This window comes from Perissodus microlepis, chromosome 19 (assembly GCF_051167445.1).
Source record: "Perissodus microlepis isolate ML-2025 ecotype Zambia chromosome 19, ASM5116744v1, whole genome shotgun sequence".
Taxonomy (NCBI): domain Eukaryota; kingdom Metazoa; phylum Chordata; class Actinopteri; order Cichliformes; family Cichlidae; genus Perissodus; species Perissodus microlepis.
This window is the reverse complement of record NC_140479.1, coordinates 8,566,620-8,588,529: the sequence shown is the minus strand read 5'-3', so window position 1 is coordinate 8,588,529 and position 21,910 is coordinate 8,566,620. Positions and strand designations below refer to the sequence as shown.

The following is a 21,910-nucleotide window of genomic DNA, read 5'->3' as shown; positions in this document are numbered from 1 at the left end:
GACTCTTAGGCCTGGCACAGAGCTTTTTCCACTATAATGCGTCAGCACAGCAGATGGTGGTTTTTGCTGTGTGTGTCTTAAAACGTCTTCTTGAGAAAGACAATCTGGCTTTCAAAGTTATGACGTCAGTACTGAAGTTTTCTCCCGAAAGCAAACAATGGCTCTGCTAACCATGATAATCACAGCGAACGCAGCCTTTGCTCTGGCAGATATATAAACAGGGTGAGGTAATATTTAAACTGTTACTACAATAATCTGTAGTAAAGACTTTTAGATTTCAACATGTTTTCCTCAGTACATTCAAACTGTCCTCAGCCGTATATTCTGCTGAACTACTGGGTGACTATTTTTAGTAAGCAGCTCTGCCAGAACTGGGCCAAATCATGTTCCTGCTAATAGCTTTGCACAGTTCAAGATGAAACAGATCATCTGTTAAACTGTAAGGTCTCTTTATCTTGGTCCAGGTTGCGAGTTGCACCAACCAGATGGGACAGATTGCCATAGTGGCCATGCAGAACTCCAGCCCTAAGGTGACCGAGTGTTTCAACGTGGAGTCCCGGATTCTCTGCATGGCGTACGTCCCAGCTGAGCATCGCGAGGAGAACGGCGAAAACGTCCCTGACAATAACCAGGTGTCCTCGGCGAAGGCCAGCGATACCCCCAGCGTCTGCCTGGGCATGGAGGAGGGGAGGTGCAGACGCTTACAGAGTGAACTCACAAAGACGTGTCCCAGAATTGCATCGTGGAATATGATTATTCATATAACGTTATCTTTTTTAGCATCATTGTGTACAAGAGCAGCCAGCGGTCTAAGAAGGTGCGTCTACAGCATTTCTTCACCCCAGACAAGTCCACTGTCACCAGCCTGGTGTACAGGAAGCAGTGCCTGTACGCTGGGCTGGTCAGCGGCTCCGTGGCAATCTACTCCAGATCAAAAGGTGTGTGTTTCACCTGTCCTGGGGCGGGACTTTTCAAATTGTGTAAAACTTTGATCACTGATACTTCTAAGTAGCTGTAAATGGCTGAATGTGACGTTTGTGCAAGACCTGCAGTTTGTGACTCCGTTTTGAATAACAGCACCGTGGGGACTCGGTGGCGAGGAAATCCCGGGTTAACTGTGAGGCTTGAGGTCAGAGGTCAGGGTCTCCTGTGCTGTACGTTGAGATTCTGTTTCCATTTGCTTGGTAGTCTTGGAGAAAGCAGTCTGTTTCCAGCAGTGACCTATTTAACGTCTTCCCTCGCTGACGAGCTGCTCTCTTCCCACAGCTTTGCACGTTCTCTCTTTTGTTCCGTCTCTTCTTGGCTTGCATAGCGGTGCAAACAGAGGGAGCCTGAGCTTCTTTCTAATTCTGTCTCTGTTTCTTTTACATCAGATGGAGATGAGTACAAATTTAGGCCCAACGGGAGGAACAGTCCTTTGCTTCTTGGCTGCCAAATGTACGTGTGGGTATCACTGTACTGAGGCGTGTTTGATTCACCTCTGTGACTCAGTCGCTGCCCTGCATCGACCCAAACGACAGTAAACTCTTGCTGTTTTCTTGTGCTTGTGTGCACTGAGATAGAAGCAGTGATAGAAAGATTATGGATGATAGCCTGAGGACAGGAAACACGAGGAAAGCTATTCTCGCTGCTCCCGCTGCCATGCTGCAGTTTCCCTGGAAGAAACACTCGGCGTGTGTGTAACTGCTCAGGAATTTTCTTTTTTTGACTCCTCATTAGACTTTGTTTTCGTACGCAGCCGTTTCCCTTCGTTGTCCTCGCATCAGTTACCAGGATGATGGTGCTGACCTTTGGTTTAACTGTTCCAGTTCAAGTAGCTGCCTGTTAGCGTTCATCGCCTCCTGTGTGTTAAAATGAATTCCCAGAAGCAAAGCCAGGCCCTCAGAGTTTGATATGTATGATTTCTACCCATCAGCAGCTCCGTCACTGTCTCAGGAACATGATGCTCGATGCTAAATCGATGACTCACCCTGCATACATTGGTGGGGAAACTGTTCCCCACACTCGTGTTGTAATGCTGCTCAAGTCCTTTGTCACGGTGACTGACTGCGCTTGTGCCTGATTAGCATTTAAATCAAACGTCCAGAGAAGCACAGAGCTTATGAGTTTATAATCTTTGATATAAACCTAAAAAAATCAAAGATTTTAAAAAGCAAACAGGTTGAAATGTTCTTGTCTTTAAAGCTGTCAGTGCTGAGCTCCTGTGCTGTGGAGTCGGCCTGGTCCAGCCACAGCCACTTTGTCTGCGAGAGAGATGGAGGAAGGAGGCAGTGACTCAGCAAAGGTCACACATCAGACGGGTCTGTTCTGTGTGCCTCCGTCACCCACTTTCTCCTGTCCACAGTGATATTTGTTAGAAGGCAAACGATGGGTTTGCTTCTGGAGCGTTCAGCGTTTGCTCGCGTGCACTCACACGCACACTTTGTTGTAGCTGACATTAACATGAGGAAATGCTTCAGTTTAAGAAAGAAGAGCTGTGGGCAGACGCGCAGCAGAGAAGACTTACATAAGCCTGCAAGTTGGCACTGCTGTCTTTTCTTTTGCCTTTTTTCTCTCGTACGCTCACCTACACAGCGTGACTATTACAGTAGCATACGCCGAGCTCCTTCGGCGGAATATCACCTTATTTCCTGAGTCTTTCTGAGGCACCCTCACCGCCTCTGAAACACCATCCCTCTCCCTTCAATAGCTGCCTTTGTGCTTCTGTTAAACAAACAATATCGGCGAGGCAACCTCAGTCGCTTCCTGGTCTAGATTAGCCGAGGGAATGTGGAATCTGGACTCGTGGAGGCTCTCTGCATTCGCGTTCACTCGGAGGCTTTTGCATCAAATACTCGCCGACATGTTTCCAAGTTCAATATTTGAATTTAGATGAAAGCAGAAGCGCTGCAGAAGTGCAAGCTGCTGATTTATGAAGCCACCGTGGGGGGTGTTTGACTGCAGCAGAGCTGGTGCTGTAGGTGCACATGTAGAACAGGGTGTGTAGGAGGTGTGTGTGGGACTCGGCGCAGCTCTGACTAATGCTCGCAGCCCATCTATATTCATAGTGAAGGATGGAGAAACCATCAATGGCCACTCTACCGGCAGGAGCAGTTACAGATGCAAACGACCTTTACAGATGACATTTATGAAGACAGACACACTATTATGGGATTGTTTATGGACTGTGCAATGTTCTTCTTGACCACTAAAAGAAGAATAGCTCTCGGTTTATGGTCCCTATGATAAATAAATAAATGTAGCTGCAATAAATCTTAAGACGGGTCGGTCGTTTCACTTTGCTTGTTGTGCAGTTTAACCGACTTCAGATGTTTAGATATTCCTTGGTGGATGTGTGCGTCCTGCGTTTGTGCGTAGCTCGTGTGGAGTGAGTTTAACTGACTGCTGAGCTGTTGCGCTGCTTCTCACAGATGGATCGTGGAACAGCGACAAGCCCAAGTTACTGAAGCTGGGAGTGCTCCCTGTGAAGGCCATGCTGGCTGTGGAGGAGCACCTCTGGGCCTCGTCGGGTGGGCAGGTCTTCATCATCAGCACCCACGCACACTCTGTAGAGGTATGTCGCCCAGGCTTCTTTTACAGTAGTAACACATGTCCATCAGAAACGGGCCGATAGACTCTGTGTGGAGGAAACAAAGCTTCCTGTCTGCGTCTCTGCCCCAGCCCGCCTCGTATCGCTCTGTCATGTTTGTGGGAAATCTGAGTCGCTCTTTAGAGTCGGTGTCTCTAGAAAATAAATAAGTTAGTATCTTTGCCCGCCAGTAATGAAAGAAAAACCATCATGTCTAAATGTTTAATACTGTTCCCAGTACTTTCCCTCCCGAGTCCAGGAATATGAATGGTGCTCCGTGTGTGTCCCGGTCGGATTCAGGGAATGGAAGCGCCTGCTGCGGATCCAGGAATAGTAACTTTCCTCTGACATGCACTCACTCATAATCAGTTTAGCCTCATTAAGCTCATTATGTCGGCCCACCTGCCTGCATGGCTCCCTGTTCCTCACTGCACACTTAGAGTTCGTCCACAGAGGTAACTAAAAGTCAGACGGCGCAGCAGAAGCACTGAGCTTCCAAAACTTTAATCATCTGATAAATATAAGATTAATCAAATCAAAACACAGAAGTCTATTTGCACGTTTCCTCATTTCCACATTTATCTGAAACACTGAATGAACTCTGCTTAGCCAAATACGAGCCTGCCCACACGGTGAGATTATGCAATCCACGCTGGTGGAATGGCTCTAGTTTATTGGTCTCTGTTCACAAAGACTCTGCAAATATTTAAAACGATTTTTTCAGATCAATAACTGAAAGAAGTATCCAGAGTGAAGCAGACGTGCATGAAATGTATTTGTTTGCGACTGAAAGCATTTACAGCACAAATAATAACACGCCTTCGTGTGTCGGACGAATCGTTCTCTGGTGCTGTTCGTGTAGTGAGCCTTGGTTTTGCACCTGAAGCATAACCAGGCAGAGCTCTGCATGGGTGGGCTGCTGCAGCCTCTACGGTGTGAGGCAGACTTTCTGTGGGCTGAGTGCTGCTTTCTCCACTTCATAGTCACACAGCCTGAAACGTGCACTGTAAACAACAACAGCTTTGACCTGCTGAGACGTGTGAAATATATTCTCATAAAAAGCTTCTTGGCCTTTACGTCATGTAGACTGTGCTTAATTGAAATTAGTTATGGCGTCACGCGACGAATGCACGCCTGGTCTTCAGGTCTTCCCCTCGGTCTCAGTTCCAGTAAATTTTCAGTAGATAACGAGGAACTCGTGTCACCTTCTTCTCCTTCAGCGGCAGTTAGAGGCCCACCAAGATGAGGGCATGGTGGTGTCACACATGGTGGTGGCCGGGGTGGGCATATGGATTGCCTTCAGCTCTGGTTCCACGCTGCGCCTCTTCCACACCGAAACCCTAGAGCACCTGCAGGACATCAACATCGCCACACCTGTCCACAGTATACTTCCAGGTAAGACATAATCTTCACTGTGAGACTGGCAAAGCGTTTCAAATCCTCACAGACTATTAAATATTACAGTGGAAGGTTTGAAATTCAACTTCTTTCATGCATATTTTTAGATATCTTGCATAATTTTGCATAACTTGGGCTCGTATTCCCCCGACTTGAGCACGGATCAGCTTTAAACTGATTTTTAAATAATAATTTAAGTCTTACATAAAGTTAATAACTTTAACTTTTCAAGTCTATTTGGGGTTTTATTGGTGACCACCAATAAAATGTAGCTGGGACCTTCCTCTTCCATCTGTCACTATCCAATGAAAACTTGAACAGCACATGTTGCATGCAGCTAATGTGCGACACTATGCTGCTTAAACTGCTGCCCTGCTTCTTTTCTGTGCTTTCTTCTACGCAGTGACCAATGAATGTTACATTTTGTACTATATTCAGAGACTTTAAGAAGCCCCGCCTTTATCACTGTGAGAACTGCTCCCCGTCTGTTCAGCATCACTCGGTAATGTGAGTTTGCCTCACAGAGACTACAGCGCTCGCAAACTGCCTGACAAAATCTGCTGATTTCTAATCTTGTGACCATCCCATCAGATATATTTGCTCCAACCCAGCCCAGCAGCCGCGGCCTGTGATACACGCCCCGTCACCTCGCATCACCACGCTCGGTGTCTTCAACATCGCTGCAGGCAGCTTCTGTTTGTCACACTCCTTTTTCCAAAAGCTCCTTAGTCTAAACAAGGAAACAGAAACCTCTCAGTTTGTCTGCTCATGGTGCTGCATAAAAACACTTTGGACTTTGTCAAGTTGATTTTAAGGCAGCTTTGTGTGTTAAAAGGAAATCCAGGCCATATCTAAACGCTTTAAAAACAAATAGAGGATCATCCTTTTAATAACTCACACGATCGTGACGTCACATTTACATACAGCACGTGGTCTGTCTGTGGCTGAGCTACTGCTCGAGCCAGTCGCTGATGCCGAACTGAAGAGTTTGCTTTGACTCGCCCCACAACTCAAACTTACAGCTAAATCCTGAGTAATCAGAATACTTTGAACTTCAACATGACCATGGCAAATACAATCAAAGGCAGCTGCTTTGACAGAAACATGATGGAGTGAGTAAATCTTTGCACTTTAGATTAAATGCAACTATGAGGGAGTGTCATGAAGAGTGGGTACAGTTATTGTGTGGTTCCACCACAGCACTGCAGACTGAACCACTCCTTCACATGCTGTGAATCTGCAGCTTTATCATTGTGATTACGATTAAACGTAAGCAAATGAAACCCTAGGTAGGTCCACAATATCTTAAGGACATAAAAATACCAAAAGAAAGCTTTATACACACACAGGTTTGTGAATGCAGACACATGCAGTGTGTTCCGGAGAACAGAAAGCGCCCTCGGCACGCTGAGATCTAATCCTGGGTGCAGTTCAAAGACCTGCAGCTGATGACCTGAGCGGTCTTAATGGCTCTAAATGAGCCATGCTTCATGCACAGTTTGTCCACAGTTGAAAGCAGAGTTTTTATAGCAGAGCAAATATTTGTTCAGCCACTTGTATCAAAGAAAACAGGAGTTACAGTTATTGTGCGTGTGTCACAGAAATTAATGAGTTTGCATCACTCCCAACACACCTTTGAGTGAGTCTACTGTACATGTCCTGTAGCAAGGAAGGCTGTCGTTACCTTCGGTGACGTTCTGCTGCAGATGTGTTTGAGGCAGACGTTGCTGCTGATGATGTCGAGGTCAGATCAAATCATCTCTGTGCCGCAGTCATCAGTGACCTGCTGCTTCGACTCTTGTAATCTGCTGCGTTATATCAGCGTGACCCAAAAACACACAGCCTCAAAGGATGATGGGAGCTGTTGTTGTGGGCTGCGAAGTCGGGATTTACGCGGTCCAATCAGAACAGTTTTCAGCCACTTTTTCCCTCCTTTGTCCTGAGTAACACCGACAGCCGTGGGCTGAAAGTTTTTTAGTTGACAGTCAGGCTTCCTTTTAGAACTGCGTGTTCCACCTTTTGTGTTGTTTTTGTGAATCCACCTGTCTGCGTTTACTCCTCAGCTTCAGCATTGGTGGTGTTACTGGGCCCATGTGTTTAGTCCTGGGACCTGATTTTTCCATCATGGCTAAAATGTTGTGATATTTCTCTGAACGGCATCCAACCTTGGAGTTTGCATGTTCTCCCCGTGTTCACGTGGGTTCTCCCCGGGTCCTCCAGCTTCCTCCCACAGTCCAAAGACGTGCAGGTAGTGGGGTTAGGCTAACTGGAAACACTAAATTGCCCACAGCTGTGAATGCAGGAGTGAATGTGAGTGTGACTGGTTGTCTCCGGTCTGTGTGTTGGCCCTGCAACAGACTGGCGACCTGTCCAGGGTGGACCCCGCCTCTCACTCTAAGACAGCTGGGATAGGCTCTAGCGACCCCGCGACCCTGAAAAGGATGGATGGCATCCAACCTCTTCTTCCAGTCACGGTGTGTGACGGTGTGTGAGATGGAGAAAGTTGGTGAGTGACTGCTGTGAACATACAGCTGCGACACCGTCCACAGTTACTCTGTGCGGCGCTGCGTAACTGCATTTCTGCTCCATCATACTTCAGACAGAAATCAAAGCAGCTCACTGAAAACACTGAACTTACAAACCAAAGTGTACTCAAGGAAATCCCTAATCACAAGTAAAATTATCAGAGTGAGCCCCCCCCTCACATTCAGTGTTAGGAGTGCTCATTATCTAACAGATGTAAATAATAAAAGCAGCCTGCTTCTGGACCTCAGTATCCATATTAGCTAATGGAAGCCATGAAACCACAGAGGAAGCTGGTTGTGGGACAGACGGCAGCACATAAACGCTTTCATCCTCTGGGCCTCGCCATTAAGAGCCGACTTCCTCTGATAACAACCCCGAGTCTCTGGCCTGTCAGGGAGCATTCAAATCGAGCTCTGCCGGCTTGTGTGGTCGCGACGTCCTTTTAATAAAGCAGTCACACGGAGGAGTTCACCTGTACTCCACTCTGTGTTTCGTGGCAGCATTTATCCCTGCAGGCTGCTGCTGGAGGACAGAGTGAAACCAAGAAATGTGCCGTTTCTGCACAAACTCTATTTGGAACGGTCAGCACGACGGTTTGGACAGATGGAACTGCCCGCCGTCGATATTTTTAGACCGAGCGCTCATTCAGCTGCAATTCTGTCCATCCTGTAATGTTTATTTACCGAGTCGTCATAATGATATCAGCTCATCAGAAAGCAGGAAGTTCGTTTTACTGTGAAAGGTCCTAATGCAATTTGGGCTTTTCTGCAGCTCAGAACGCAGGAGTGGAGATGGAATCGGGGCGTTGTCTCCGGGTTGGCTGACTCGATCAAAGGAGCAGTGTTGAAAGTAGGACTTGCTCTAGGTGGGGTTATTCTCCTCATGTTCAAGCATGTTGGAGCAATTCTGCTGAGTCCCATCTTTGAACGGGAGCTCCTTACGCACGTCTGGCTAATGCGCTGTAATTGCATCATCGTTTTCCCTGTAACGTATACTGTAGCTCGTGTTTCTGAAAGAGGTTTAAGGTAAGTAGTGGTAGTTTCCACACTGGGAAGCCTGCTCGAGTTTTATTCTGGATATTTTCATTTCAATGAGACAGATGAGAGGAGACGCTGCTGGACATAAAGTTTCTCTATAAAACCGTCTGAATATTGGACAAAGTCAGGTTCAGAATCCAGAATTTTCCTGTCAGCAGCTGTAAAATTTCAATTTTTTCTGTTATTTTCATAAACGTTCAGTGAACTCTGATATATGTAAATGTTCCCTGTAGGAAAATTCCCCAGCTAATCGCTCACATGGAGGCAGTTATTTGTTATATTGCACCTTTTCTGAATTCTGTTTTTTCTTTTTTCATTACAGAAGTCAAATCCTAAAATCTACCCTGCATGAACAAAAACATGTTTTTGCCTGCCATGTCTCCCTGATCTGCTCGGGATTTATTTGATTAAACATGTGAGCGGGCAGCTCGGTGCAGAGCTGCACCTCTTGAGTAAACTGGAATGTGAGAAGTAAAAAAGTGAAGGAAATATGGAAAAACCCAGTGAGAAGAGTGAATAGAGTTAATGCTTGGTGAAAATGAGAGTAATATTTTTAGTAAACGTATCAAATGGTGGTACTCCATCATGGGAGCAGGCTGCCTGTGATGATGTCTCAGAGGATGGTGGCGACTGGCTGGCTGCTGAGCTGAGGGACTAGCCTGCCTTTGTCTGCCGCTCGGTGACCTAAATAGGCAGCCATGCGTGGCCTAATGGCAGGCAAACATGGGGGGGGTAAATAACACCTTCAGTTCTTCGCGTTTGTGTACCACTGTTTTTTTTGTTTTGTTTGTTTTGCACAAACTGCTGAATAAAGACGCACATTTCAGATCTGAAAGGCCCGAGTGGACGGAGAAAACTGCAGCTGAACATGAAACAGCTCCTGTTATAACTTGTCTTAATCTGTTCTCCTCTTTGGCAGGATGCTAGACTAGCACTGAAATTACGGGATTATTTGTGTTGAAAAGCTGTAAATGATAACATGTGTGTGTCCCACATTACCTTCTAGCTAATGGTTTGTGGCCATTTTTAAGCCTTTCTATCATCACGTCCTTTGAATGTCTCTGCCATTAGAGAGAAACTGTAATTATGACTTCTCCTTTAGATTCACCACAGGTCTAAAATTAATGTCTCCAGATCTTTGGCTAACAATCACAGACCTACAGACTGATGACTGCAGGTATGAATCAGAAAGACCAAACCTGCCTTCAGCATTTCAGGGTGCGCGATAGAAGAAGTTGACGCTGCTGTTACTCACAATGTGCTGATCGGAGTTCTTTCCAGGCTGAAAGGCTGATGCAGGGTGTTTTTGCAATGTTTGGGATTTACTCCGGCGTCCTGCTGCTGGTTGTCAAGACTAAGTGGCGATCAAAGAAGTGCTCTGGTGAAGGATGAAGGCCAAAGCCTGGTCGTGTTGCCGTTCACTCCGGGTTTATTTTAGTTCACCCTCTGGGTGGGGAACTCCAAATATTATGAAAGAAGGAAGTTGAGCAAGACCCCCAACCGGCAGTCTGCGTGCTTCTGCTAACTCTGGGCTCTCATTAGAAGCACATGTGGCAAGACGCAGGCCCAGTACCTGCCCGCATATCTGGCAGGATTCCGGGAAGTATGGCAGCGTGGAGCGTGCGCCTCATGCGAGGGGTCAGCTCTAGTGGGGGGGTCAGGCAGATAGACTGGCAGTAATTTTGGCTAAAGCCCGAGAGGATTACTTTGAGGGAGGAAATTCAAGTCAAGCTGTTGCAGCAGTAATGACTCACGACAGTCTCGCCGCCCACATAGGACTGTGTTTTTACAAAAACCCCAGATCCTTATTACAGTCATAAAAAATATGATAAATTTGTCTGACTGCATTCACGGCTGATTCCCAACAAGTGGAGATGTTCTGAGATGAGTTCCAGGTTCCACGTAATAAGTCGCTTAACAAAGGCGGCTGAATTTATTGCTGCTGAAAGGTTAACCGAACAATCGCAGCTTTTAGCCTGCAAAGTGGCCTCACAGCGATGTCTGCGACCGCAGGAAAGGTCGGCTCAGATTGTTCTATTGTAACCGCCCGAAGTTTTCTGAATAGAGGCAGAGCTCCTTCGCTAATTACTGCATTACGCCTCACTCCTGTTACGTAACACTTTTGTGTTTGTTTGTTTGACTCAAAGCGACTATAATAGTTCACTTACTCTGTTCAAATACTTGAAAAGAGCTGCTTTTATTTAGGCTCCTCTCTACGTTGCCCTGGAGACAAGTGAGCGTTGAACATGATGGCTGCAGAGATTTTGCCTCGTACCTCCCTCCATGCTTTGCACCGCACTGTGGTTTGTTGTTATGCAGCCTGGTAAAGTGACCCTGTGACTGTGCGCTCGGTGTGGGAGGATGCGTTTGCTAAGCTGCGTCTCATTATAAACACCTATCAGTGGTTTTACTCCAGAAAGCATTCATTCATTTAGGTGTGACTAAACTGATGTTCCTGCCTTTTCTGTAGGGAACCAGAGGGTGTCGGTGAGCAGTCTGCTGGTTTGTCACGGTCTGCTGCTGGTAGGGACCAACCTGGGAGTGACTGTAGCGCTCTCTGTCCCCAGGCTGCAGGGCATCCCTAAAGTAACAGGTAACACTCTAACATCACTGCATGGTGGGTGTATGTGGGCAGCTGTTTGGACCTGTAGTACACACTGACTACAAAAGTTACATTATGCAACTTTTGTGCTCATTTCTGCTGTGAGACATTAAAGGTGCAGTAACCAACACTATAGTCCCAAAATGATTCACTCAACCATTCAAGTTACTGAATTCAGGTGTTCCAGTCAATTCAATGGCACAGGTGTATAATCCAGTCATGAACTTTCCTCACCACTAAATGTTCCACAGTCAGCTGTTAGTGGGATTATAACAGAGTGGAAGAGATTGGGAATGCTGCAGACCTCCGAAGTTCATGTGGCCTTCAGATTAGCTCAGGAACAGTGTTTCCATGGTGACCAAGACTTGCATCACCAAGCGCAATGAAAGCATCGGATGCAGTGGAGTAAAGCACTGGATTCCAGAGCAGAGGAGACGTTTTTCTCTGGAGTGACGAATCACGCTTCTCCATCTGACAATCCAATGGACGAGTCTGTGTTTGAGGGTTGCCAGGGCAACGGTACTCGTCTGACTGCACTGTGCCAAGTGTAAAGTTTGGTGGAGGGGGTTGTTTTTCTAGGAGTGGGGCTCTGCCCCTTCGATCCAGTGAAAGGAACCCTTAATGCTTCAGCATACAAAGACACTTTGGACAACTGCATCCTCCCAACTTTGTGGGAGCAGTTTGGGGATGGCCCCTTCCTGTTCTGACACGACTGCACACCAGTGCACAAAACGAGGTCCATAAAGACATGGACGAGTTTGGTGTGGATGAACTTGACTGGCCCGCACAGGGTCCTGATAGAACGACTTTGGGATGAATTAGACATTTTTAAAAATCCCATAAACACTCCCCAACCTTGTGGAAAGCCTTCCTAGAAGAGTTGAAGCTGTTACAGCTACAAAGGTTGGTTTGACATCATATTTAGAACAGGGTGTCACTAAGGTTCATAGTGTACTGTGGAGTGTACCTGCATCTATGATAAACAACATGTCCAGGTTAAAGTCTGAGATTAACTTTGAATGTTCGTGCCCGTTCGTAGGTCGGGGCATGGTGTCCTTACATGCTCACAGTGGACCGGTGAAGTTCCTCACCGCTGCCGCTGCAGTGTGTAACCAGCCATCAGGCCCACTGCAGCCTGCAGAGTCAAAGGATGTGGAGAGCACCCAGCCTCCATCAGACTCAGCCCCGACCCCCTCGCAGGGACGAGGGGTGTGGCTGGGAGAGGCGGGCTGCACTGCCATGGCTCTCCAGGACTCCCTGTCCTCCTCGTCCTGTGGCTCGCTGGCTCCATCCCAGGGTTCGTTGGAGCACGGGCCTGAGGACGGGGCCCTTTATGATGTGCTCCACGACCCGGCCCATCACCAGAGAGGCCGCCGCTCAAGTAAGGTGGATGTCAGCTCTCTCTTGGTGGTCTCTGGAGGTCTGGGACACCGCAGGGTCAACAAGAAGACCAAGCAGTCTCGCCATGAGGACACCACCTCTACCATCATGATCTGGCAGATCCCCTTACTCAACATGTGACTCCAGCACCAAGGTGGGAGGTTAGCATTAGTGATCAGCAGGTAATGTCTACATGAAGTATAGAAATCCTTACATGTACCCTTTTGTTTTCCTCAGGTGAATCCAGAAGTGCTGCACACAACAAGGTCTACTGTTAACACTTGACAGAATATTTGGGATCACTCAAAGCAACTAAGTGTCTTATTTAAACCGGAACGGGACAAAGATCCGAAAAACCAGGAGGAAATGACAGCTACCGACGGTCGAAGGTCGTACTGAGGACGGACCTGTAACAGAAACCGTCTCTGTTGCTACCGAGTGTTGGACGTTGCTCTGTAACCTAGCTAACTCATTTCAGTGCTCTCTAGTGTTTCAGGTCCAACATCTGGATTTGCAGTATTTAAATCAGTGTTGAAAAGAAATTAGGAGATAACAAGCGGCGGTCCAGACTGCCTGAAGACGCGCGAGGTATCTGCTGTCACGTGAACGTTTGTTGTAAGATTAGAGCTGGGCTTTGGACAGTGGTTAGATCAGAGTTGGACTTTGTAAGTGTGACGGCTCAGGAGTGTGTGTAGGAGTGTGTGTGTGTGTGTGTGTGTCCTTATGGAAACTATTTACTCGTGTATCATCTCTGATGCTCAGACTATTATGTTAACAGAGAAAAGGGATTTTTAAAAAGGTAAACTTCAGATGAATAAATGAGTTTGTGAAGGCCTGATGAGGATCCCTGCTGGCCAGGTTTCTGTTCTTAAAGGGAGGAAAGATTTGCTGCGAACACGACAGATTGTCTTTTTTTTTGTTTTTTTTTACCCTAATTCACTTTTTTTCTGGCATAACAATGTTTTAAGAAAATATATATAAAAGATTTATACTTTTCTCGTGCCTTTTATGTACTTATGTTTATTAACAAATCTATAAACGTTGTTTTATTGAGTAAACTTTTTTCCTTTGAAGTTTAGTGGAGATTTGTCACTTGTTCAGGTTTACAGAGGAGCACACTAACACACAGGCGGTCGCATGGTGGTGAAGACACACAGTGTGCGAGACGACTCGGAGACGATCAGAGGGCCAAAGGGTGTCGGCGTGCCTCTGTGCTCGACTCTAACCTTGCACTGCGCTGTGATTGTGTGCAGCCATCGGTACATGCTGGGACTAGCAATGTGCCTGAGGGGCGGCAGGAACTGAGCCTGATGCAGCTCTTCCAGGATTTCTCCTGCTGCGGAGCAGAGAGGGTCAAGGCACTTTCTCTCATAACGCCCACGTCCACCATTGCACAACCAGGTTTCACTATGAGTTCTAACAAAAATAGACATTTGGACATGTTCCCACAATCCTCAGCACCCCGGCCTGATTGCTAATACTGATCTGAGTTTTCTGGGTAGTGTTTTATATGCTGCACCTACAGAATGTTGCATTAACTAGAAGTCAAACACAGATTATCTCATTGGAAGTAACCCAGTTATCAGGCTGTCTGACAGCTCTGCAACGGGAAGTCTTTTGTTTTCCGTCTGACCCTGAGGTTTCCATGGAGATGCTCATTTCATGTGCTTGTATCAGTCCTCGGCGAGGCTTTGTTCTGAAAATATCTGGCATTAAAACTCCCAGCTGAATGCCCTCTAATCTCATAGGGTTGATATTTGTTTGATGCCCTCGCCGTGGCTCCCCTCTATTTTTATATCTGAAGGTCAGTTGTTAAGACATGCAGCCTCCGTGGAGGAGAGGTCACAGACCCACGCTGCTGCTGCTTTGTGAGGCTGTCCTCTTTTAAACACAAAAACATGAAATATTATACGGTTTGACTAAAAAGTCCTTTATATATGAGCAAAGATGGAAGATATTCAAAGAATACTATAAAAGTGCAGTGCTTTAGTGACCAATATAAAAGCCCATTAAGGAAGAAGTAAATGCTTCTTTCTCCATGTTAAAAGCTTGTAACTGAAACCTCTTCAAACACACAGTTATCTCTGAGTCTTTTCCTCGCAGTACGAAGCACCTTGAGATCAGTTGTAAACTGTGTTACATAAATGTAATGGGACTGAACTGATCTGACAGCTCTGTCATTTTGTATAGATGAGCTCAGAGAGCATGGCTCATTCACCTGCCTGTATAGATTCTGCCACATGCACACTGCAGGGTTTGAGTGGGAACATTCTGAGAAGTCAGGAATTAATCAAGCTGAACATTCAATCGCTGAAATTCATCTTTCTGTTCAGGATTGCAAATAAATAACTGTAGTTATCAGTAAATATAAAGCAATAATTATGTTTTAGCATTAACAATATCATTTTGATTAGAGAGCTTGTGCATACTGGTGGATTAGCCTAAACACAAACATGAAACATGACTTTGGTAATTACCAGTGCTGTTGATTTGGGGCAGATGTGGCATAAACACAGTGTAATAAATCTGTTATGTACTGTATCTCATGCAGGGAAAGCCTCCTGGATTTGTTTTCACATTTTTTGATGTTAGCGGTCATTCCGTTGACAGGGTGGCGAATGCTTTAAATATATTTTCAGTGTTTTAGTTTTAAAGACGCTCAGCTGTGAGCTGCATCTCTGATGTGGAATGATGCCATGCTTTGGCTACCCGGGATGAGCCACTGACCGCAGCCATCCAGGACCTCCACGGGCTTTTTCCTCCATACGTGTGGTGACGTCACGGCTGACCCTCTGCAGGTTGTACCCACTGTCACAAAGTTTTCGCAGATCTCATTGTTTCTGTATTAGCACATATGAATTGTACTGAAGCGGTCTTTTTAGTATTGGGGGGGGGGGTGTAATGCTTATATGAGCTTACAGATGTTACATGCACGTGGACTTATATCTGACCCCCCGCGGTCCCCCCTCACACGGATCATGTGCAGGAATGCTGCGTCCAGCGCGCGCACAGCAGATGGAGGCACGCGCCGTTGAGTGTGGGGTTAACGCCGACCGATGAGGGCGTGGTCTGGGTCAATAATAACCACCTCGCTCCTGCCAGCTGTTCCACAAATAAATAAAGACAACAAAAATCAACATCCGGAGTGCTCGTGGAGGTGGGAGCCTATCACTGCGGTCCTCTGCTCCAGCTTGGACGCGCGCATCGGCTCTCCGCACTTTCCACCGGAGGAAATTACACGTCCACGGCTGATCTGAAGGAGGTGTGACTTGAGATGACTGTTTGATCGTCCCCCTGCCTCGCCTCCGCCGCGGAGCTCCGGCACATTTTACAGGATGAGCGGATGAAACGGCAGCCCGGAGTGTCCGGAGGTAGAGATAAAGGTGACCGTGAATCGGAATCGGAATCGACCGTGAGGTGAACTCGTCCCGGAGAGCTCAGGCTCGCAGCTTCATCGGGACTGTCTTACGTAACTGAGCTTTGTGCGGGGACGAGCAGGGAAAGCGCTGGTGTCGAGCTGTTGATCACAGCCAGAAAACGAAGGTAGGTCGCAGTTTACCGAGAACGCGCAAAAATCCATGCTTTGGTTTCACATTGTGTTGCAATTACACGAAAACGCTTTAAATCCGACTCAGTTCTAATGAATGAGCAGCTGTGGCTCGTTCGAGCGACGTTATCCTTGAAGGAAACAAACAGGAGTTTTGGACACAATTGCAAAAATACCCGTTTTCCTTCCTATTAAACATTATTCCATCGGAGTGCCACCATATGCGCATGCGTTCTGCATGTGTACAGATTACCACATAGAGAGGACAGGGTGATTATTGCAGTGGGCAGTTTGCAGAAGCTGCATGTCGGGATTACTTGTTTCTTTGTTGAGCTGCAGATGTTGCTCAAAGGCAGTGCGTGATGGCAAATCATTACTGGCAGCAAAGTCTTTTTCCTTCAAATGTTTTCAAGATATTAGAGAAAGGGCGCCCCTTAGAGAGCGAGAAAGTCTTTGCAGCTTCCAGACGGGTTCTTTTTGTTCTAGTCCACGGGATGTTGGTTAAATTCCCTCTTTGTTTTCTCCAACTGTAGGTGAAGAGAGAGGAATCCCCTCACAGCTTTGTCCGTCCGCTCAGCATGATCAGTGAGGACGCCGTCTCCCATCACCAGTGAGTACATTGAGATGACTGAGGGCCACAGGCAGGGAGGAGGGGCTGTCACTGTGGAGGCTGATGCCATCCTCCACACGGCGAACTCGGACTTTGTCACGCTTACTGACAAAAACAGGAATTTATGTCCAGGGTTCGTCCAGGGATTCCTGCAAGATGAGCCCGGCTTCAGCCCTCCTCCAGGGTTTGAAAAGGAATACCTGCTGGATGGAAGCCTGATGGAGAATAACCACACTGATAACCAGAAAGGTGGCAGCTCGTACATCTCGACTGCTGATCGGTTTTACCTTTCAGGTGACAAGGAAAGTCCAGAAGTCCCACCTCACACTGGCTCCAATCACATTGCTGGCATGCGGCAAAACTGTGCAGGTGGCGAAATCCCCAACGGCGCCCGAGCTAAAGTGTCCTACAGTGCAGATTCCTCCATACACCTGCCCAGCCAGGCCCAACAGGAAGCCGATCAGCCAGCTCTAAAATCAATCCTGGCGCACAGGGACGGCAGCCAGGAAGCTGGAAACACACAGCCCCAAAGTGAGCCCGACTTAGTCATAGAGGTAGGTGGGCAGACGATCAACGCTCACAGGTCTGTCCTAGCTGAGAAGAGTGACTACTTCAAAGCACGGCTGTCACGCAACATCCTGAAAGTGAAGGGTATCAGTTATAAGACTTTGTCCACGTTGATAGACTATGTTTACACTTCAAACATCAGTGTTAGCAAAGACAATGTAGTCGATGTCATCACGGGGGCTAAAATCCTGCAGATCCCCTGTGCCGTCCAGGCAGCTATGGACTCCATGTCTGAACAAATCACGGCGGAGAACTGCTACGAGATCCTCACCATCGCCAAGAAGCAGCGGCTGAGTGAACTGAAGGAGACCACCTACGGATTCATGAGCGACAACTTCCTCCAGGTCCTCAAAGACCCCGCCGCGTACGGGCGTTTGACGGGATCCGAGAGGGATCTGATTCTGAAGAAGAGAATGGAGGGGAGGAAGACTCTGATGGTTGCAGAGATAAACGACGTGTTCGACCGAGTTGGAAGCCGGCCGCCAAGTCGCTGTGGCAGCCGGCCACAGAGCCCCTTGTCGGTGGGGTCTTTGGAGGAGAACCATATGATTTACCACTTTAACGAGACAGCAAATGACTGGAGACCTTTGACTGCCATGCCCGAGGACGTAAATACTAAAGGCTGTGGGATCTGCACCATGTATAATTACCTGTTTGTGGCCGGGGGAATAAAGGGCTACGGGGACAAAGGCAAAGTTTCAGACAAGGTCTTCTGTTACAACCCTATAACCAACCGCTGGGCCGAGGTCAGACCTCTGAACCAGGCCCGTGCCCAGCTAAAGCTCCTATCTATGGATGGCTATCTGTATGCCATTGGAGGGGAATGTTTGTTTACGGTGGAAAAGTACGACCCTCGAATGGACCGCTGGACGACAGTAGCCCCCTTGCCCAAGGGAGCCTTTGCAGTGGCCCACGAGGCGACCACCTGCAGTGGAGAAATTTACGTATCGGGCGGCTCTCTTTTCTACCGCCTCCTCAAGTACGACCCTAAGAGAGACGAGTGGCAGGAGTGCCCCTACAACAACAGCAGGAAGAAGTCCACCGACATGGTGGCGCTGAAAAGCTTCATCTACCGCTTTGACGTCAGCCGCGAGCAGGGGATCAACGTCTTCAAGTACAACACCATCGTGAAAATGTGGCACGACTGCATGTCGCAGAGGCTCGGGAGTCACTTACCCTTCAGGTGTGCCGTCATCGGGAACTGCATCTACTGCGTGAACAAAAGCCAGACTCTCCAGTTTGTAGTGGAGGAGGAGAACGCCTACTTTGTTGAGGAGACGCTGAGGGCACCTCTGGAGGCGAAAGGCGTTCTTTTTCCGTTTGTTCTCACTTTGCCCGAAAAGCCTGAAAGAGTTGCGTAGCGTGTCTGTGCGTGTGTGTGTGTGTGAGAGAGAGAGAATAACACAATAAATGTGTCATAGTAAGCCTGCAATAAGCAGAAGACCTTATGTACACTCTTCAATGTCAGCTTCCTATCTCAGTGTCTCATTGCCTGCTTGCAATCGAATGTGTGTATTTGCATGGCGCTGTAATGCATCTGCAGGGTCGAGCCTTAAAAACAAACCTTTTTTTAATGTTGAACGAATGCAACGATATTAGTTTCTGCAGATAATGACACGATGAAAGTGATTAATTTGTGTGCTAATCTTTTGTTTGGTGACTTTTTTTGTAGTTTTAGATATTACTGTATTAACTAGCTGACCTGTGACTGGTAACATAAGCGAGTGTTTTATTGATGGAAGATGGAAGCTGTTCTAGTGCGCTTTGTGAACGACACACACAGGTTCTATGCAACGAGTGCTTCTGCTGTAATGCTGTTTGTAGTTATTGTGAGTGGAATCTGGAAGAAGTGCAGTTCTCTTCAAACACCACGTCTTCGAAACCACCCCAATAAGGTCCCCGCCACACTAAAGCTAAAGCTTTATATTTATAAATCAGAAATCGAAGCCATTATGATCAAATATGTATAAATTACATGTATCTATTTTGCACATGGTGCATACTTTACATTTAGCCAAAGATAACTACCCCGTCAGGCTCTATTAAAACCAACACACTAACTTTTCTTTTTTTGTTTTTTATTTTTTAAAAGGATTTCACTACTTTTGTCACTGCAGGAAAAACCTAAAGCAATAGCATTTCTGCACAGGACACAGGCCTGTGGTTTGCTGCTCACAGGCAGGTTCAGGAAAGTTTAAGGATGCAGGTTACTCCCCGTGCACAAAGACCCTCTGCTACAGGTTTGTATTCACATGCCAGCTGATTACTTTAATTCATGCTTAGCTTTCAGGTCAAAGGTCAGATCTGACACTACATTGCCTTCAGTCAGTCTAGTAAAAAAGAGATCCTGATGATTCTGCACCAACGCTAATAAGCCATGTTGTTCTTGCATCTGTGCACGTGAATACACACGCTACTCTTCTTTTGGACATTTTACAGCATTCGTGGTCGCTTCAGTAACACAGTGGGCGTTTTGTACGGAAGCTAGTGCTGATATATTCCTAAAATCAAACTGCTTTTGATAATGTTTGTAGAAGTGTCTCTGAGCAATCAGTGCGACTCAGACAAAAATGGATGTGGTCTTGATATTTGGACGGCTGGAATCTGTAGATTTTGTGAATTTATGGGGGGGGGGTGTTGGTAGTTTTGGATCTGCTGCTGTGATGGTCGGTGAATTAATGCAACGCAAGGCAACGGCTTCCTGTTCGTGACATTTGGAGTGGGCTAAGAAACGAGCTGTGGGATAATGTATATCAGAACTAAGTGCTTCAAATAAAATATTTTATGTCTGAAACTGATCTGGTGTTTTGAATGTTTCTGTGGTGATGGGGAAGGGCGCCAGCCTTCTGGTTAATCTGCCATGGAGCTACACTGCCATCTTGTGGACACTGCTGTAATAGCACTAAATCTATGACCTTTAGAGCAGTGGTGGGGAACAGTCCTGCAGGTTTTAGATAAAACCCCGGTCAACACAAATTGGATTAGTTCATTACCAGGCCTCTGGAGAACTTGAAGATATGTTGAGGAGGTCATTTAACCATTTGAATCAGCTGTGTTGGATCAAGGACGCATCTAAAACCTGCAGGACACCGGCCCTCGAGGCCTGGAGGTCCCCACCCCGGCCTTACAGGAAACCCGTGTTATTATTTTAGGCTCATATAAACATCTAAATTTCCATCACCTTCAGATTTCATCATAATTCAGTTATTACTGAACGACCTACAAACTTAATTCTCAATATAACAGGAAGTGTTGAATATATTTATGACAATTTACCATCTTTTTATATTATTAAACATTATCAAGAGTTATTCCATGTTAATATTGTTATTAAACAAAGTAACAGTGATATGCCTGTTTGTATTCACGAGTATTAAATAAACACTGATGCAATGTGTATAATTTTAACGTCATATAAATAATCTGTGGTCAGGATCCAGTTTACCTTTTCTTGTTTTTAAGAGTCTCCACAGTTTGGTGCTCCTTTACCTGACAGAACCCGACGATCCTACCTGAGCCTGAGGTCTGCGAACTGGCTGCTCTTTGATATTTGTAGATCCGGGCTTGAAAGCAGAGGTGGCTCCCAATCTTACGTGTTCACATCAGAGCCCTCCAGTCTTTCACTCACTTTAAAACACTAGCTGAGTGAACTGTCTTGACTGTTATTATGCAAACGCCGTCTTTATACTTATTTTATTTGAGTTTTATTGTTGATGTAGTGACTGTTATATATAGTGTATATTTGCTAGTGTATATTTTGGTCAGCATAGGTTATTTAAAGTGTGCTACAGAAATAACTCTGACTTGACTCGACTTACAGGACACATAGAATTTGCTTCTGTGGTTTGGGGGGTTTTGTCAAAGTTGATGAAATTACGAATCCAGAAAAGTACCAGCAGATTGTGATCCACCATGCAGGTAACCTGATCCCAAACACACTGCTGATGCAGTAAAAACATTTCCGAACAGGAAAACACGGAATGGAAAAGCAGTGTACATCCAGAGAGGAGCTTGAAATTATCCTTCAAGAAGTCCGGGGAACTATTCAAGATGACTGCTTAAAGAAATCTACCTAAGATGGTTCAGGCTGCGCTGAAGAATAAAGGTGGTCATAGAATATTTCAAACCTGTTAGAAATGCAGAAACGTCATGCATGTTTTCCCATGTTTCACTAAATCACTGCAACTATTTCAGATTTTTCTACCAAAATGTGAATAAACGAGGGATGACTCAAGACTTCTCCACGTCACTGAAACTGAAACCATAAGAGCAATTAAAAAATACCCCCCCCCCCCACACACACACACACACACAACAGAAGGTATTGTACTTGGTGAGTTATTGTTGTATCCTTTTACAACATTTGCAGGTTTCCCAGTCACTGAATCTGTATGCTTTCTGATGACCACCAGGGGGCGCCTCCCCTGGTTCCAAGAAGACTTGTAGGAATTTGTGGCTAAACGGGTCACGGCTCTCTCGCCAATGACTTTACTGGGTCAGTCATTAGTTTCATGTCTTACTGAATAAAACATGAAGTTAATTTTATAAATTCTGGTCAATAATTGAGTCATAAAGAAGGATTAACCAGTGTCTAGAGCTTTTGGTGTCAGATCTGTCCCTCCCTTCTTGTGTCTCAGTCGGTGACATCTTGGTGGCTTCGTCCATCTTTTATACT

At 46.3% G+C, this 21,910-nt stretch overlaps 2 protein-coding genes across 6 annotated transcripts in view; both read left to right on the top strand.

Annotated features, from left to right (window-relative positions):
* Positions 1-14,246, top strand: part of arhgef10 (Rho guanine nucleotide exchange factor (GEF) 10) — a 43,754-nt gene extending 29,508 nt beyond the window's left edge. For 3 of the 5 annotated variants that reach the window (XM_084915598.1, XM_084915599.1, XM_084915596.1), the window contains 7 exons: positions 465-691; positions 781-938; positions 3,411-3,553; positions 4,789-4,963; positions 11,000-11,122; positions 12,171-12,665; positions 12,749-14,246. In XM_084915598.1, coding sequence (XP_084771724.1) covers positions 465-691; positions 781-938; positions 3,411-3,553; positions 4,789-4,963; positions 11,000-11,122; positions 12,171-12,652 — 1,308 coding nt within the window. In that variant the 3' untranslated portion in view covers positions 12,653-12,665; positions 12,749-14,246. Of the gene's footprint in view, positions 1-464; positions 692-780; positions 939-1,373; positions 1,438-3,410; positions 3,554-4,788; positions 4,964-10,999; positions 11,123-12,170; positions 12,666-12,748 lie in introns of those variants that run through there. The other 2 variants (XM_084915597.1, XM_084915601.1) reach the window with 2 other exon arrangements.
* A 1,188-nt stretch (positions 14,247-15,434) lies between these two features.
* kbtbd11 (kelch repeat and BTB (POZ) domain containing 11) lies at positions 15,435-20,033 on the top strand. The gene is made up of 2 exons (XM_084915602.1): positions 15,435-16,054; positions 16,592-20,033. The coding sequence occupies exon 2, from the start codon at positions 16,683-16,685 to the stop codon at positions 18,594-18,596; it is 1,914 nt and encodes a 637-aa protein (XP_084771728.1). The 5' UTR covers positions 15,435-16,054; positions 16,592-16,682; the 3' UTR covers positions 18,597-20,033.
* The last annotated feature ends 1,877 nt before the right edge of the window (positions 20,034-21,910 follow it).

Bases quoted from the DNA above. Each gene is read 5' to 3' on its own strand.
- kbtbd11 (XM_084915602.1), top strand. From the start codon at position 16,683: ATGACTGAGGGCCACAGGCAGGGAGGAGGGGCTGTCACTGTGGAGGCT.